This window comes from Cucurbita pepo, chromosome 1 (assembly GCF_057944985.1).
Source record: "Cucurbita pepo subsp. pepo isolate OVF chromosome 1, ASM5794498v1, whole genome shotgun sequence".
NCBI classification, from domain to species: domain Eukaryota; kingdom Viridiplantae; phylum Streptophyta; class Magnoliopsida; order Cucurbitales; family Cucurbitaceae; genus Cucurbita; species Cucurbita pepo.
The window spans coordinates 10604546-10623096 of NC_141798.1; the positions used below are offsets into that span (position 1 = coordinate 10604546).

Consider the following 18551-nt stretch of genomic DNA (forward strand, 5'->3'; position numbering starts at 1 on the left):
TCGGGTCGGGTACATAGCATGGCATACATCAGACTACCGACTGCTGATGCATAGGGAATGTGTTTCATATCCTCAACTTCTTGAGGTGTCTTAGGACTTTGTTCCTTCGACAAATGAACTCCATGCCTGAAAGGTAATAATCCTTTGTTGGAGTCCTGCATCTTATATCGAATCAACATTTTGTCGATGTACGATGCTTGAGACAATGCTAGTGTTTTGTTCTTGCGATTCCGAACAATTTGGATTCCAAGAACAAACTGAGCCTCTCCCAAATCTTTCATTTGGAATTGTGTCGCCAGCCAATGCTTAATGTCAGTCAGAATTCCCACATCATTTCCAATGAGTAGGATATCGTCAACGTACAACACCAGGAAAGCTACTGTAGAGTTGACTATCCTTTTATAAACACAAGGTTCGTCAACATTCTGTTTAAAGCCATAAGATTTGATCGCAGTATCAAACTTTATGTTCCAGGATCGAGATGCTTGCTTCAACCCATAAATGGATCTTTTAAGCTTGCAAACCCTTTGCTCGTGATCCTGTTCAATGAACCCCTCTGGTTGAGCCATATAGATACTCTCTTCAAGATCGCCGTTTAGAAAAGCTGTCTTAACATCCATTTGCCAAATTTCATAATCATAAAATGTGGCAATAGACAAGAGTATTCTAATTGATTTAAGCATAGCAACAGGTGAGAAGGTTTCTTCATAGTCCACCCCCTCTCTTTGGGTATAACCCTTTGCTACTAGTCGTGCTTTAAAGGTCTGTACCTTACCGGTTTGGTCTCGTTTCCTCTTATAGATCCATTTGCAACCAATAGGTTTTACCCCATCTGGTTGATCTACAAGTTCCCAGACTGAATTGAAGTACATTGACTCCATTTCAAGATTCATGGCTTTAATCCACTGATCTCTATCTACATCATTCATTGCCTGTTTATAGGACAATGGATCCTCAATGCCATCATCAGGTATGATGACTTGAGTTTCTATCAACCCCAAGTAACGATTGGGTTGAGTTATAACCCTCCCACTACGTCGAGGCATTCTCAACTTTTGAGAAGGATGTGATTGACCAGAAGTGTCAGCTCCATCAACAACTCTGGTTGAAGGACCAGCTTGATCAACAACTCTTGTTGTTTTATCAGTAGCTTCTTTAGAAATCTCACTTAATACTAGTTTGCTACGAGGTTGATGATTTCTTACGTGGTCTTCCTCTAAGAATGTAGCGTTCGTTGATACAAACACTCTATTTTCTTGAGGATCATAAAACAAACCACCTTTCGTCTCTTTGGGGTATCCTACAAATAGACATAATTTTGAACGACGTTCTAATTTCTTGGGATTTTGCAACAACACATGTGCTGGACATCCCCAAATTCTGAAGTGACGTAAACTACCTTTACGCCCTTTCCATAACTCATAAGGTGTTTCTGAAACACTTTTAGTAGGAACCATGTTCAAAATGTATGTAGCAGTCTCCACTGCATATCCCCAAAACGGATCGGGTAATTGAGCGAAACTCATCATAGACCGAACCATGTCTAATAGAGTTCTATTTCTCCTTTCTGATACACCATTTTGTTGAGGCATACCAGGGGCTGAGAGTTGAGACCTTATTCCATGTTCTATCATATAGTCCTGAAATCTTAAATCCATGTACTCTCCTCCTCGATCTGATCGAAGTGTTTTAATAGTTTTACCTAATAGATTCTCAACCTCAGTCTTATACTCTCTGAATTTTTCAAGAGCTTCGGACTTGTGATGCATTAGGTAAAGATAGCCATACCTTGAATAATCATCAATAAAACTGATGAAATATTCATACCCTCCTCGTGCTTTGACATTCATTGGACTACAGAGATCTGTATGCACGAGTTCTAAGGTTTCTTTGGCTCTATAACCTTTTTCGCAAAATGATCGTTTAGTCATTTTACCCTCAAGACAAGACTCACATGGAGGTAAAGAATTGTCTTCTAACTTATTTAGAAGTCCTCTTTTAACCAATCTCTCAATCCTATTGAGATTAATGTGGCCTAGTCTTAAGTGCCAAAGATAGGTATTAGGAGAAATCTTTTGTCGTTTATTTTGAGTTTCAGCTGTTTTAAACATCTCAGTATTTAAAATAGCTTTTGTTTTGCTCGGTTTTAACATATATAAGTTGTTTTCTAGTTTTGCAGAACAAATATGAATACCTCTTTTGCAAATGAACACTTCATTGATTTCAAAAGATACTTTATACAACTGTTCTAATAAACAAGAGATGGATATTAGATTTCTTTTCATTCCAGGAACAAAAAGTACATTATCTAATATAATGAATCTATCTCCAAAAAACAACTTTAAATTTCCTACTGATCTTGCTGAGATAACCTCTCCTGTTCCAACCCTGAGTGTTATCTCGCCATCCGCAAGCATTCTCCAGGTGCTAGTTTCCTGGTAAAAAGAACAAATATGATTAGTCGCCCCTGAATCTAGTATCCAAGTTGAGTTGTCATACTCTACTAAACACATTTCTACAACGAGTAAATCATATTTACCTTGTTGTGTCTTTTCGGCTTTCTTCTCTGCAAGGTATTTTGGGCAGTTTCTCTTCCAGTGCCCGTTTTCGTTGCAATGGAAACATTTTCCTTTATCTGCTTTTTGAACCTTGTTCTTGCGGTTAGTAGGAATCTTATTTTTCCCTTTTCCCTTCTTCTTCATAAAAACACTTTTAGAAGTTGAAGGTCCAGACTTATTTTTGGAGGACGATCCTCGTTGTAATTTCTTGGAGATAGCAACATTTGCTTCTCCTGTTTGTCCCTTGTTTGTTAAGAGGGACTGATAAGTCTGTAGCTCATTGAGAAGAGCAGTCAAGTTATATTCTATTTTGTTCATAACCACATTGGTGCGGAACTGGAAGAAGCTCTTCGGAAGAGACATCATGATAAAACTGACTTGACTCTTCTCATCAATGACAGCTTCATTTTCTTCTGCCACATTGAAATGGACCATCATGTCCAGGACATGTTCTCTAACTGAGGTCCCTTCTTTCATACGGCAGTTGTAAATGTATTTTATTGCTTCATGTCTAAGGGAGAAGGACGGTTGTCCAAACATCCCTTTTAGAGATTCCATAATCTCTTTAGCAGTACCCATAACATCGTGTTTCTTAGCCAAAACATCAGATATGCTGGCTAGAATGTACACTCGGGCTTTGTCATTTGCCTTTATCCATCTGTCATATGCATCCCGAGCTATTCGATTTGCATTTGAGTTTGGGTTTGGAGGACACTCCTCAGTTAAAACAAACTTTAAATCATCAATGACCAGTATTGTGTTTAGGTTTGATTTCCAAGTTGAGTAGTTGTCGCCGTTTAATTTCTCAGAAGCGAGTAATTGTACTATTGAGTTTGTCATGCTGTGATATAAAGAAAATTCTATTAGTGATTTGACTTAATCCTGTTTAATCCAATCAGTTTTAGCAAATGTAATAATGTACCCAAATCATTATTAATTTGCAACGATACTTTAGTGAGTTAGAGCAACTGCTACCGAGGGGCAGTCAATCACTCATTCACTAAACCAAGACATTCTTGACTTAAACACTAATTCCAAAATAACTCTTGTTCCTATAGTGTTTTAGTTATCGCTATTTTGGTCAAGAATATACTAACTCTTAGTAATTCTTCGCAAGTGTGACCCACCAATTTCAGACCTCAGAAATCGGTCCCAACAACGCTATCGAATGAAAAAGCCAAAGTTGGGAATGGACCTAAGAAATCCTATCTATTTCTAGAGTTTGCGTTGTTCCGACTCCCATGTTACGACCCTCCGAATGGGTAGTTGCTCTAGGACAACATGCAGGCGGAACATGGGAATCTCACGGTGCAACCTAGTGGTGGAGACCATAGGACGTGTTGACTTCCTTCTCCCACTTACTATAAATACTTTCTCAATTCACCTTGTTATTGACTCATGCAAATACCTTCCGAATGGAGGACGCTCCCAGGGCGACACGAGGCCGAGCATGAATCTCACTGTGTGAATTTTACAGAGAGCGTGAAGAGAAAACGATGTATCTTATACACCTTTTTCCTCCCACTAAGTATTTTAGATGGTTGGGTATACTCATTACTTAAGTATATTCCGGCTAATTAAATATAACTTAAGTCTATTCGATTTTTCTAAATCTTACATCACTTAAGCATGCTCATAAAACTGGGCTAACTAAGCTCAAGTACTGGTCCGATCTCCAGGTAGTAGGTGTTCCGTAAACCGTCAACTTAAGTACCTTCAGCCTTAGACAAGATCGTGCCAGGTGAGCTTTCTCGTAACCGCAATTTTATAAGACATCGACCCTTTTTAACTGTTAAAATTGATCGTGCTCGGTTCTTAACCCTTAGTGAGCATGCACTTATCTTTATTATAGATTTTAACGTCTACCTTATTTTGTGACGTTGAAAATAACCTATAACATGGTTTATATAACAATTTATATAATTATCCATTCCATGCAATAATATAACAATTTATATCTATCACTCATGGAACCCTAAGACATGCATACTATACATTATAACACTTATAACATACTTGGAATGCATGAAACATGCTTAGCCTATGGTGGGATTTTAAATCTATATGACATACTTTATGCATATACATTTTCTATTTAATTAAAACATACATTCATAATGCATAATTAATTAAACACACTAAAGTGGGTTGGTTTTGGCATTTTAAAGCAAGCAATTAACTAAATTATTACATTAATAATTAAAAATAACTTGAGCCGCTCCCGAGGATCACGAACTGGACAAACCAACCCTTAAAAATGTTCAATCGGTCCCCAACGACAGAAAAAACACCCGAACCGCCTCTTCCATCTTCTTCGGTTCAGCTTGCTTATCTCTTCCATTTTCGATCAATTACAACCTAAAATGGACTCTAATGACTCCATAAAAATTACAGACCTTTCTTCATTCATTAAAGCCCATCTCTTTAGGCTTATTACAATAATTGTATCAAATGGAAGCATAAAAAAAATGCCAAAACCAAAACCATCCACTTTAGCAACCTCAAATTTCATGCATGAAATGGTACCCACCATGATCAAATTAATGTAAATAAAGTGCCTAAAACTTGCTCTGATACCAATTGTTGGTGTTAATATAACACATGCGGAAGCATTTTGGATCTTAGGCACTTTTAGAACATCAATTATTGTAAATAACTAGCATGTTCATAAGTATTAAAACTTAATGGGTTTAAATACTAACCTTTTGTAGTTCAAACTCCTTTTGCCTCACGAACCGGTTTCGAACCACCACTAGTGTCTTCTCCACTATCCTCCGGCCTTAGAACGGGATTGTGGTATCCGGTGAGTGACTAAACTTGGGAGGGATTTTATATATGTGAAAGAGAGTGTTTGTTTCAAGGTTTTTTCATCAAGATGAAGAATTCATTTTTCAAGTATCATGATCACTCTATTTAAAGAGTCAAGTTTGCATGTTCATGCAAACTTGAGATCACCAAATTTTGACACTTAAAATTCCACTCAAATGTTTGGGATTATGTGGCAAGCATGCATGTTTGAGTTAACCAAATTTTGACACTCAAAATTCCACTAAAACTTGTGGGGTTTATTTGGCAAACATGCAAGTTTGGTTAAACCAAATTTTGACACCTCAAAATTCCACTAACATGGAATTTTTCCATTAGATGAAAGTCAACATTTTGACTTTCTTCATTTTAATTCAACAATTAATTTGAATAATGAATTTCAAATTAAAGTAACATTAAATGATTAATTAAACTATTTAATTAATATTTAATATTAATTCAAATGTCAATCCCAATCAATTCCGACACATAATTGATTAAGATATTTAAATCTTATTTAAATATCTCATATTCTCTCTTTTCGTTTAATTCGTAAATAAAACAAAATTGCGGTTAAATATATCGTATATATGTAACGCATATTCCCTAATTTGAATTCGAACACTTCGAACTCACTCGTCACAGTGTTCTATGGTTTAGTCCGATATGAGCTAGCAGAGGGACCTAATGGACCTATAGATCATGGGCTCCAACGATCCAAGATTAACCGATTAAACTCATTAACCTGGTTAACCAACATTCGTTAACTACTAGGACACTCCACTATAGCCTAGTAGTTGCACTCCCCTCACTATAGATATATTTCTGTCCATCTGATATAACCATGATTAGTAAGTCGATCCTTCACAGGTTGTTCGTAACTAGAGCTGGGTCAATTTACCGTTTTACCCCTGAAGTTACTTCTTGTTCCTTATGTCTCACTAATCCTCTAATGAACAATTGGTTTGTGGTCCAACCAGTAAACCGAATCCCTCTCAGGCCAATGAGAGGGTGGGGCCCCTTGTTCAAGACCTGGATTCAGTGCTTAAGGGAACTACCTTTCTTCTATCCCTAAAAGTGGGTAGGAGTGAATTCCGTCTTGCACCCCACGTCCCCAGCCATTCACCCAGTCTTACCCCTGAAATGGGAGGCCTGTTGAGTCGGCGAACTAAAGCCACTCTCACCCATGCAAATCTAAGGATAATTCCGAATAAACAGGAGTTCATGGTTAACTCAGGATTAAAACCGAGTTACCTAGGTTATCGAATGAAAAGAAAATCAGTCTCAACAGTAAACGACTTTATAAAGTGAGAGTGGTTTTCTTCATGGTCCGATCTTATGCAATACTCATTGCATAGGACGCCCCCACTCACATGTCTTCACATGCACAATTTAGTGATCACATTGTTTATATCATATACAAAAGTGGGCCGCATCCATAGTGTCCCGAGAATAAGGTACTCAGCCTTATCCTTATACTATAGATCATTTTGACTATATACTTGAACTTGATCCACTCTTATGTCTCTACATATAGTTCAAGTAATCATACTATAGCCAGAGTGTTCTTGGTTTATTGGATTTAGATTAATGATCGTTCATAAGTTCACTTTATTCAATAACAATTTTTACTGAATAAACATCAATAATAACTTTATTGAAAATAGAATATATCTTTGTTTACAAACTATGAGTTTTAGGACATAAAACCCAACAGTAACGATTTTAGATTAGTAGAAATCTAGGGTCGTTACAAATGGATTAAGTAGAATGTGTTGATGGTAAGACTAGCAATTTGGAGAGTGACTTCTACAAAGTTGAAGATTTTGTTTTCAATAAAAACAAAATTACAAAAAAGGGCTAAGAGAATCACAATAAAATTCGTGCTATTAATACGTGAGAATGATGTCTTTCAATCAAGAAAAGGGAACGAGTAAAGTTAATTTAGAAGGTAGCTTCCAAAGCACATTCCCCATACCATAATTGAATAATTGAATAGACAAGCACAATTGCAAGAAACAAAAGCATAATCAATATTATGCAAGTTTTGATGCTTACTCTCAACAGCAGAGTTGTGCTTACTAAACGGGCAATACAACACTCGACCTCAAGAAACATAAGAGGCAATTCTCCAAGGTATTCAAATATCAACCGTTCCAAGTACTAAAATAAGAATTAGTAGAAGAGGAAATAATTTTTTTTTTGTTATCAATTGAAACAAAGTTACAAACAATTTTATAGTGATAATTGCTAAAAGAAAAAGAAAATGAATTTTTTATTTCAAATATAGGTTTTTTTGTATCATACATGACAATTACCCATCATACCTAAGATGCAAAGGAATGCAGTCTAAAAGCTCATTTCTTCTTCATAAACTTTTGGGCATAATCAACGAGTTTGTCAAGTTTAACCTCGCTAATAAGGCCATCTTTATTTGCATCAGTATATGACATGCCATAGGAAACTTTCTCAAATGGAATAATTGAGCCTAGAAAAGCAAAAACTTTTGTTAGCTCTCTTATATTGAGAAAACCATCTTTATCGCTATCATGATATCTAAAGATCTCCTTCATCTTCTCTTGACTAAATTGCATATTTGATGCTTTTAGATGAGTATTTGAACTAAACTTGGGCCCAACATTCTTGTTATCTCTAAGCATTTCTGGTACCATGCCTTGATTGTTGACTTGAGTTGAAACTCGAGCAATGCCATTGGAAGTTTTTAGTTGAACATTATCACCATTTCTAGTATTCTTCTTGATCATCTCGCTTGCTTCATACTTAGCCAAGGAAGCTTGCAGTTTGGTGATAAACATTTCTATGCCAATGTTAAGGAAAGTTTGAAGATGAACAAACCCCAACCATATTTAGTCTTTTATACTAATCAAACTTGGCTGGCCTTTACAGCCTTATTCCTCTATTCCTCTTTCAGGTGCATTGAATCAAGGAAAAATATTACTGAAAAATATTATTGTTAAAATATTTTAAAATATTACTTTACACATGAGGTAGAGAACGTGTTTCATATGAAAAAGAATCGATTCTTTTTCTCTAACTAGATTGTATTACCTTTATATAAGATTTGAAATAGTGATTTCAAAACCGTTATAACTTAATAATAATAAAAAAAAAATCACCTTAATTTACCATTTAGATTAATTATTTAGTTAAAAGAATTTTTTTTTTACCTTTATTCTCTTTTAAACTTTAATGCAGAAAAAAAACTCATGTCAAACGTCATTCATGATTTTTATAAAGAAATAAAATACTTAAAAATAATGTAAAAAATAGACAGATTATAGAAGTTTCCTCACATAAATCTTTATCGAAATCTATATCTTTAATAAAGTTGTGTAGACATCAAAGTTTCTTGGGTAATACATGTCGCACCTTATTCTTGGCAATTCTAAGATTTTGCTAAAAGTTTTTAGCCTATCACATATTCTCTTATTTCAATGGCATAGTGCAATTTGTTTCATTTGTTTGTAAGAGATAACACTCTCGCTATTTTAATGTAACGACCCTAGATCTTTTATAGTCTAAAGTCGCTACTGTATATATAACAGACTAATTTGTGCGGAAATAATCAATTAAAACTTCAAGATAAAACACTTTCATGGATTTACGTATTCGAAAATAGCTTTAAACGACATAACAAATTTCAAAACAAAATAAATAAACATGATAAAAACACCATATTCTAACATAAGTCTAAGAAAATAAATATACTTATCCTATGTATGTGTCATAGTATCGGCTTGTGATGCTGCCATCAGCCGAACAAGAGTTCCTTGCCTTTACCTGAAATAGAACAAGCACATGGTTTGAGTATTTTAAGAAATACTCCGTACGTGACCTCACTGTTGAGTTTGAGGAAAGCAAATACATGTCACTTATGATTAAGGACCTATTATTAAAACCATCATAGGGGTGACCTCGAGTCAAGGCAAACTTGGATGTGTAGTACTTGCCTACAAACAACCCACACGTGTGAGTGTGGATCCCCAGGAGGTTCACACCCCCTGGACCCCTCATAGTCGAGCTAGCTTTCCGTAGCGACGTCCGGAGAACAACAGATGTAACGACGTTAAATTTCTACTTACCTAGAGTCGTCGCCGTCATCATGGCATAATCATTTCTATGTATAAATATGATGGTGTTACAATAACACGTGCGGAAGCAATTTGGATCTTAGGCACTCTAAGTGCATCAATTATAGTAAATTAGCTAGCATGTTCAAAAGAATTAAAATTCAATGAGTTTGAATACTAACCTTTTGTTGTTCAAATTTCTTTTTCCTCACGAACGGTTTTGAACCACCACTAGTGTCTTCCCTACTATTCTTTGGCCTTAGAACGGGATTGTGGAATCCAGTGAGTGATGAAACTTGATAGGAATTTAGTATATGTAAAGAGAGTTTTGATAGATTTTCTCAAAATTTTTCAAGAAGAATTTTCATGTCCCTTGGTCAATCTATTTATAGAGTCATATTTGCATGTTCATGCAAATGTGAGATTACCAAATTTTAACCCTCAAAATTCAACTCAAATTTGTGGGATTATGTGAGCATGCAAGTTTGAGTTAACAAATTTTGACACTCAAAATTCCACTCAAATTTGTGGGATTATGTGGCAAACATGCAAGTTTGGTTAAACCATATATTGACACTCAATATTCCACTAACTGAGATATGAATTTTTCCATTAGGTGAAGTCAACATTTTGACTTTCTTTATTTTAATTCAACAATTAATTTAAATAATTAATTTCAAATCAAAATAATATTAAATGATTAATTAAACAATTTAATTAATATTTAACATTAAATAAAATGTCAATCCCAATCAATTTCCGCATTATGAATCACTATTCACAATTAAAATATTTAAATCTTATTTAAATATCTCCAATTCTCTCTTTTTGTTCCATTCATAATTAAAACAAAATGCTGTCGTATATATTTAGCGTGTATTCCCTAATTTTAATTTGAACACTTCGAACTCACTTGTCACACTATTCTAAGGTTTTGTTCGATATGAGTTAGCAGAGGGACCTAATGGACCTACAGATCATGGACTCCAACGATCCGAGATTAACCGACTAAACTCATTAACCTTGTTAACCAACATTCGTTAACTACTAGGACACTCCACTATAGCCTAGTAGTTGCACTCCCCTCACTATAGATATATTTATGTCCATTTGATATAACCATGATTAGTAAGTTAATCCTTCACAGGTTGTTCGTAACTAGAGTTCGGTCGATTTACCGTTTTACCCCTAAAGTTATTTTTTGTTCCTTAAGTCTCACTAATCCTCAACAATTGGTTTGTGGTCCAACCACCAAATCGAATCCCTCTCAGGCCAATGAGAGGGTGGGGCCCCTTGTTCAAGACTTAGAGTCAGTATTTAAGGGAACAACCTCTCTACTATCCATAAAAGCGGGTAGGAGTGAATTCCATCTTACATCCTATGTCCCCAACTATTCACCCAGTCTTAGCCTTGAAATGGGAGGCTTATTGAGTCTGCGAACTTTGGCCACTCTCACCTATGGAACTCTAAGGATAATTTTGGATAAATAGGAGTTCATAGTTAGCTCAGGATTAAGATGGAGTTACCTAGGTTATTGAATGAAAAAATCAGTCTCAACAGTAAATGACATTATAAAGTGAGAGTGGAATTCTTCATGGTCCGATCTTATGCAATACTCATTGCATAGGACGCCCCCACTCACATGTCTCCACATGTACAATTTAGTGATCACATTTTTTATATCATATACAAAAGTGGGCCGCATCCATAGTGTCCCAAGAATAAGGTACTCAGCCTTATCCCTGTACTATAGATCATTTGACTATATACTTGAACTTGATCCACTCTTATGTCTCTACATATAGTTCAAGTAATCATACAATAGTATAAATTAAGGAAGAAAATGAGTATCGAAAGTTCATGAAACAGGGTCCCGAACACCAGACGAGATGTAAGTAGCTACCTTGGACTTTTCTTACGAAATACTGGTAGGAATCTCTTGGATTTTCATTTGAACCCTAAAAATAGTATAAATTAAGGATATACGAAAGAAAAACACAAAGAGCCATGAGTTAAGTCTTGAACAGATCAAATTGCTTGGGATTTAATTAACATTAAAATAACCTATTAAATGAACTCTGCTCCTTACAAAATTTTAATGCTTAGCTTAATATAGCATGATGAGGGTATATCTTTGATTTTGTGGTCATTGGATAACAATAAGTTGGTAAACAAAGACATAATGTAAAATGACCATAATGTCCCTAAGGATCACTTTCTAGATTTAAATGACCTCCTAATATTACGAAATTGTGTATGAATCCTTATCTAAGGATGTAAGAGAAGGTAGTTAAGTTTGGAAGTCTTGGAAAAATTTAAGTAGCAGAACCAAGGGATGGGAAAAACATCCATAACGACCCGTTTGACTCTACCTCTTAGAATAACTAAATGAGGTACCCATGCCCACATGTACCCTGAATCGCTAATAAGATTCTACGCTCACATGATCACGGTAGGCTATTCCTAAGGAAGACCTTTAGAGTTCCAAGCCTAACCCACAATGTTATGCATAAACCTAGGTTCATCAAAAATCCAAGAAAACACTTAAGACTATGTGAATAACATGCTTAACATTTTGCTAGGATCCATGCCTAAAGTAACCATTTGTCTCCCATTACGAGGTGCACCACGAGGCCTCTATTCCTCTATAGGTGAGATGCCCTGCAATATGTATCATGCTATGGTGGACCTACCATTTCCCCCACACTAAATGAGATGTCCTACATCACGATTTGCTAGCAGGATGCAACAATTATGTCCACACCACTCATGCGCTCATCGGGAGAAAAAAAAATTAAGGGTTACTTTGGAAAAGTTTTGAGGGCGAATATACGAGGCACTAACACGATAACCTTTAAGTTTTAGTTCTTTAAAATGTAACAAGAAGTCATATCCTAACTCAAGGTCACGATTAAGAGCCTACCAGTAGGCTAATTAAGGGTTACTTTGGAAAAGTTTTCAGGGCGAATATGCCAGTAGGCTCATTTTTTTTTCAAGTAACTAGGAGTTGGTCATGGATGGGAGCAAACTTGGAGTAAGGTCATGGACTAATCCTATCCTTAATTTACTATATTTTGTGTTCTTACAGGAGAAGTTACATGGCACCTAAGAAAGGGACTGCTACAAGACACCAAAGTTAGAGGCTGGCTTCCGAAAATTCTACGGAAGGAGCACCCGAAGTAGGAATGACCCAACCTCTTGTTCAGGTCCCTCAGAGTGAGACACAATAGGGACCTACTCCAAGCCAAACTACGCCCCAAGAGCAACCCACAACCATAGTTAATGTTAATGATGATGAAATTATGAAGACTAATGCACATATATTACTTACCCTAATATAATGATGAAATTAGGATTGTGTCATAAAGACATTTTAAAGATGAGAAACCATAGAGACCTCAACAGTCTGTGTGGACATAAACATCGGACTACTTCTGCAATACCCGAATTTTTAGATAAATAAATAATAAAAATAACAACATAGGGGCAAAAGGGTCATTTTGCCCCTACTCTTATCCAAGGGGTCTAGTTGTTTGGGCTCCAAGAAGAAAGAGAGAGAAAAGAAAAGAAAAAGAGAGAGAGAATGGAGAAAGGAGAAGAAGTTAGGGTTTGGGAGAGAGGAAGAACAGAGATGACAAATCGCCATTGGAGATCGAATCCAAGGCAAGAAACCTCGAAGCAATACTTCTCTCAGTGCTGAAAAAGGAGTTCGGGTGGTGGAATCCACTCATTCCGGCAAGAAAATCCGAGAACGGACAAAGTAAGGTTCCGAACTTCTTATTTCGATTTTATCTAGATGTGAGGAGTTTCATGAGCGTTAGATCTAGAGTTTTTGAGGTATGTGACTAAAATAAGATTCTCACAGGTTTCTTGAAGTTCTTGGACGAGAATCGGACGAAAATCAGAGTTTAGTCTGACTTCGGGTAGAGCGATCGAAAATAGAAAATGTGAGTTTTTCTGTATATTTGGACGGCCTTAACTCATCCTGTGTTCAAGAAAAAAATAAAGAAAAAAATATATTGTAGAAGTAGAATATGAGATCTACAATTTGCGTGTGGGAACTTTGTTGATATGAATTACGGATTAAAAGATAAGAAAATCGGAAGAAAATAGATCGAAAACGCCAAAAACTCACGTTTCTGGAAAATTTGGAAAAACGCAGGAGGAGAGAGAGGAGGCCTTGCCGCCACGCGTCGGCCGATGTATGGAGGAGTGCGGCAGGACCGACGAGTGACACGTGGCGACTGCGGGTTGGGGGGCGTGCCCCACTGGCTAGTCGACACGCGTCAGGGCGCGGATTCGGGTCAACCCGAGTCCGATCCGACGCTCTGCATGCGACCCGGGAACACCGAACCGAACCGGCTGCTTGCCCGCAACTGCGTGGGAAGCCGTGCGTAGAAAGCCGCACGTAAAACACCCTCCAGGGCGCGTGTAGGCACGTGGTTGATCTGTTTCCCTCCGTTCGACCTCCGTTAGCTTGTTTTTCGCACCGATTTCAACTCTGATCCTATTTTTATGTGAATTAGGACCTATCAAGGAAATTCCAGAATTTTTGGAACCTTTTCCGGCAAATAATTCGAGCTTGGGAAGGCACGCGTCAACCATGTAAGTAGCCATTTGGATTCCCACGAGCAGTACTTGTAGGAACCACTAGGAACAAGCATGCATGCTACCACCTATGAAATTAGCTAGCCGGACTTAGCGTGTTATTATAGAAACTGCGAATATAAAATGATTATGGAAAGCTAGATACAAAATGTGTATTAAATCTGTTTTGGTTGAGACTCTGATAATGTATGTATGCATGAGGAGGTTGGGGAAACTTGTGAAATCTGCGCTCCGGGTAAAGATGGACGTTATCTTCCCGTTGAACATGTTTGATAATTTTGCATGAGCTGCTGCGTGTAAACTCTATTGTATGATGATTGCTTATATTATCTTTCTTGATGAATAGGAAGAAATTATGAGCTTAGATTAGGACGCTTATGGCTAAGTAGGCTAGACGAGACCCTAGATTGGGGGACCTCTAGAATACCGTGCAATTAGACCCACGAAATGATTACCGGCGGAATCAGAACCCAGAATTCCAAACCTGATAGGTTTGTGACACCAGGCACGAGAATTCTAGAGAAACACGAATCTAGTCTAAGGCACCAAGTTCCACCCTAGAAAGAATAATAGGTCACCACGGTAACTGTAGGTAGCCCGTTAGAGTTGAGCAGTGAAGATAGTGTCATCAGAACCTCCACTTCCCTCTCTCCTCCGATACCATACCGTCGAGACAGAGCTCCGGTACGGTGATCGTTGAGTTTTGCAGATCCAGATAGGGAAGTGTGACAGGTGCCCAGACCTAGTGGTGATAGCTAAGGGGTCTTCTGAACAGGACTCCTGGGCCGTAGAAATCCGTCCCTGAGCGGGAGACGTGGAGCCACTTAGGATGACTCAGTAGCTGACCGGCACATAGGGGGTCGCACCCCGTTTTGTGAATGTATGGTCCCATGTGAGGGTCGTCAGTTAACCTCCACGGATGATGTTCAGAGAGAGAGTCACGTATTCAGATCCAGCCATACGATCCCCTCAGATTTGCTTATGAGGTCGCGCCTCACCTCAGGACACTGATCATTTCACTGCATAAGATGGGCAAGCCTTTTATGATACAGAAAGGAGAGTTGTAGCTTAGATCACTCTCCTTAGAAACCCGAGAAAGATCGTGGTTACCTACCAAGATAAGGATGCGAAAAGAGCCTACAAGTAGGCTGCTTACTGAGTATATTTTTATACTCACCCCTTTCCCCCCTTTTTTTTCTAGTACCAGTCGATACGGGGAGGTGTTCGAGAGCTGTGCGGTCACAGAGGGGTGTCGTTCCGGAGCGTCAGTCCTTGGTCGGTCTTTTAGAGTCCTTTGTTCGTTTTCATATTTAGAGTCTTTTGTATTTTTCTTCATAATTGTATTTTCCATTTGAAATATTTGATTTTAATTTTGTATTTCATTTTTACATTTGCAATTTACTTTGTAATATTTTCGAAACAAATCTTCTTTCTCTTTTGTTTTAATTGAATGGTATTTTTATCCTTTTACTTTGCTTTTCTTTTCTTTTATTTTCTTTTTGTTTGTTTTTGATTTCGTCCTTTTAGTCACGAGTTTGATTCTTCGAAGCCTCGAAAATCGGGTCGTGACAACTTCCCCTTTTACGATGATGAGTACGGACGCGTACATTACAATGATGATGATGATCATGTTGTACATGACACTTAGGGGTCTGCTGACATCCAGAAGTCGCTACAGACAACTAGCTCAATTATGATAGGTCTAGGGGGGGTGCGAACCGCCTGGGGATTCATGCTCGCATGTGTCGGCTCGCGTATAGGAAAGTACTAAACATCTAATTTAGTTTTGACTAGAGGCCACCCATATGATGTTTTTAATGATAGATCCCTAGAGCATGGCTTGCATGTGTTTGCAATATCACGGCCCCTATAGTGGGGTCACTTACTGAGTATTCCTCGAAATACTTAGGCAGTGTGCTACATCATTTTCTGGTAAAGGTAAGGCGCACCTGTACGACTGATGATGTCATCGCAATCCGAGACCATGACATGTGCATAGGCTAGTAGCATTTTTTTAATTCTTAGACTTATGTTCGAATAGGTTATGCATTTCATGATTTAAATTATTTATTATTATTGTTTTTGATTTGTTTCGAATTTATGTTTTCGAACATTTAAGACTATGATAGTGTTTTTCAATGACTATATTATGTTTTACAATGAAGTTATGATTTGACGATGGTATTTTAAGACTTAAATTTCGCATACGATCTTTTAGATTAAATGATAGTAACAATTTTAGATTAGTAGAAATCCAGGATCGTTATAAATATATTAAGTAGAGTGTACTGCTCACAATGGTAACACTAAGCAATTTGTAGGGTGACTTAAAGCAAAGTTTTGAAGATTTTGTTATCAATAGAAACAAAATTACAAAAAAGATTTTGTTATCAATGGGAACAAAATTACAAAAAAAGGTTAAGAGAACCACAATAAAAATTTGTGCCATTAATACGTAAGAATGATGTCTTTTAATCAAGAACAAAGAAACGAGTAAGGTTAATTTAGAGGGTAGCTTCCAAAGCACATTCTTCATACCATAATTGAATAGACAAGCACGATTGAAAGAAACAAAAGCATAATCAATATTATGCAAGTTTTAAACACTAAACGCAGTACACCACCTCTTTAGATTTACTTGATTCTAAGCATAGTTCTAAGTACTAAAAGAAGAAGAATTAGTAGAAGAGGAAATAAAATTTTTTGTTATCAATAGAAACAAAGTTACAAACAATTTGAGTGAAAATTGCTAAAATAAAAAGAAAATAAATTCTTTATTTCAAATATAGTTTTTTTTTTTTTTTTTTTTTTTTTTTGGTATCATACAAGATAATTACTTATCATACATGAAATGCGAAGGAATGTAGTCTAAAAGCTCATTTTTTCTTAATAAATTTCTGGGCATAATCAACGAGTTTGTCAAGTTCAACCTCGCTAATAAGGCCATCTTTATTTGCATCCGCATATGTCATGCCATGGAAGCTTTCTCAAATGGAATAATTGAGCCTAGAAAAGCAAAAGCTTTTGTTAGCTCCCTTAGATTGAGAAAACCATCCTTGTCGCTATCATGATATCTAAAGATCTCCTTCATCTGCTCTCGACTAAATTGCAACTTAGATGTCTTTGGGTGAGTATTTGAACTAAGCTTGAGCACAACATTCTTGTTATCTTTTTTGAATTTTCGATATCTTGTCTTGATCGTTGACTTGAGTTGAATCTCGAACAATGAAAGATTTTAGTTGAACATCATCCCCATTTCTAGGATACTTCTTCATCATCTCACTTGCTTCATACTTAGCCATGGAAGCTTGAAGTTTGGGGATCAACATTGCTATAACAATGTTATATTTGTTTGTTTGTAAGGAAAGATTGAAGATGAACAAACCTCAACCCCATATTTAGTCTTTTATACTAATCAAACTTGGTTTTCCTTTACACCCTTATTCCCTTTTGAGGTGCATTGAATCCAAAGAAAAATATTACCCATAAATATTATTGATTAAAATATTTTAAAATATTACTTTACATATAAAACTAACGTGTTTCCTATGATATTTTTTTTTTCGAAGTTGACTTTATTACCTTATAGATGAGATTTGAAATAGTGATTTCAAAACAGTTATAACTGATTCATAATAATAAAAAATAAAAATAAAAAAGTAAGTAACAAATCACCTTAGTTTAGTCGAACTATAAAATTAATTATTTAGTTAAAAGGATATTTTTTATCTTTTGTGAGCACTTTATTCTCTTTTTTTAAAAACTCATGTCAAAAGTCACTCAAGTGCCCCTCATGCTTTTTATAAAGAAATAAATTACTTAAAAATAATGTCTAAAATAGACGGATTAGAGAAGTTTCCTCGAACAAATCTATATCTTTGATGAAGTTCTAGAGACAAAGAGTTTCTTCACTAATACATGTCATCCTATACTTGGCAATTCTAAGATTTTGCTAAAAGTTATTCGGCATAGAGATTCTCTTATTTCAATGGCATTGGCATAGAAGAGATGTCACTCCGGCTATTTTACTATAATGACCCTAGATTTTTTATAGTGTAAAGTCGCTATGGTATATATAACATACTCATTTGTGCGGAAATAATCAATTAAAACTTTAACATAAAATAATGCTATAGACTGACGTGTTTGAAAATGTCTTTAAAACGACATAACAAATTTCTAAATAAAACAAATAAACATTAAAGATAAAAACACCATTTTCTAACCTATGTCTAAGAAAATAAATACATGTATCTTATGTATGTGTCATAGTTTTGACTTGTGATGTTGTCATGAGTCGTACAAGAGTGTCTTGCTTTTATGTAAAATAAAAGTAGTTTGAGTATTTTAAGAAATACTCAGTAAGTGACCCCATTATTGAAATTAGTACCTATCATATCAGTTTATATTCCTTAGGCAGCTATTCTAAACAGGCTAATTGGATGTATATTCATTGTTCTACACACGGTCAACACACGTGCGAGTATGG

General features: G+C 36.3%; 1 protein-coding gene, 1 long non-coding RNA gene and 1 pseudogene across 2 annotated transcripts; 1 reads left to right on the forward strand and 2 right to left on the reverse strand.

Annotated features, from left to right (window-relative positions):
• Positions 1-7720: 7720 nt before the first annotated feature.
• On the reverse strand, positions 7721-8189 carry LOC111793191 (uncharacterized). Its single transcript, XM_023674971.2, has one exon. The coding sequence runs from the start codon at positions 8177-8179 to the stop codon at positions 7721-7723; it is 459 nt and encodes a 152-aa protein (XP_023530739.2). The 5' UTR covers positions 8180-8189.
• A 4744-nt stretch (positions 8190-12933) lies between these two features.
• On the forward strand, positions 12934-13771 carry LOC147794696 (uncharacterized). The gene is made up of 3 exons (XR_015412088.1): positions 12934-13214; positions 13320-13401; positions 13617-13771. It is a non-coding gene; the product is annotated as an uncharacterized LOC147794696 (long non-coding RNA).
• Positions 13772-16938: 3167 nt separating this feature from the next.
• On the reverse strand, positions 16939-17391 carry LOC111793201 (uncharacterized; annotated as a pseudogene).
• Between the last annotated feature and the right edge of the window lie 1160 nt (positions 17392-18551).

Bases quoted from the DNA above. Each gene is read 5' to 3' on its own strand.
- LOC111793191 (XM_023674971.2), bottom strand. From the start codon at position 8,179: ATGTTTATCACCAAACTGCAAGCTTCCTTGGCTAAGTATGAAGCAAGC.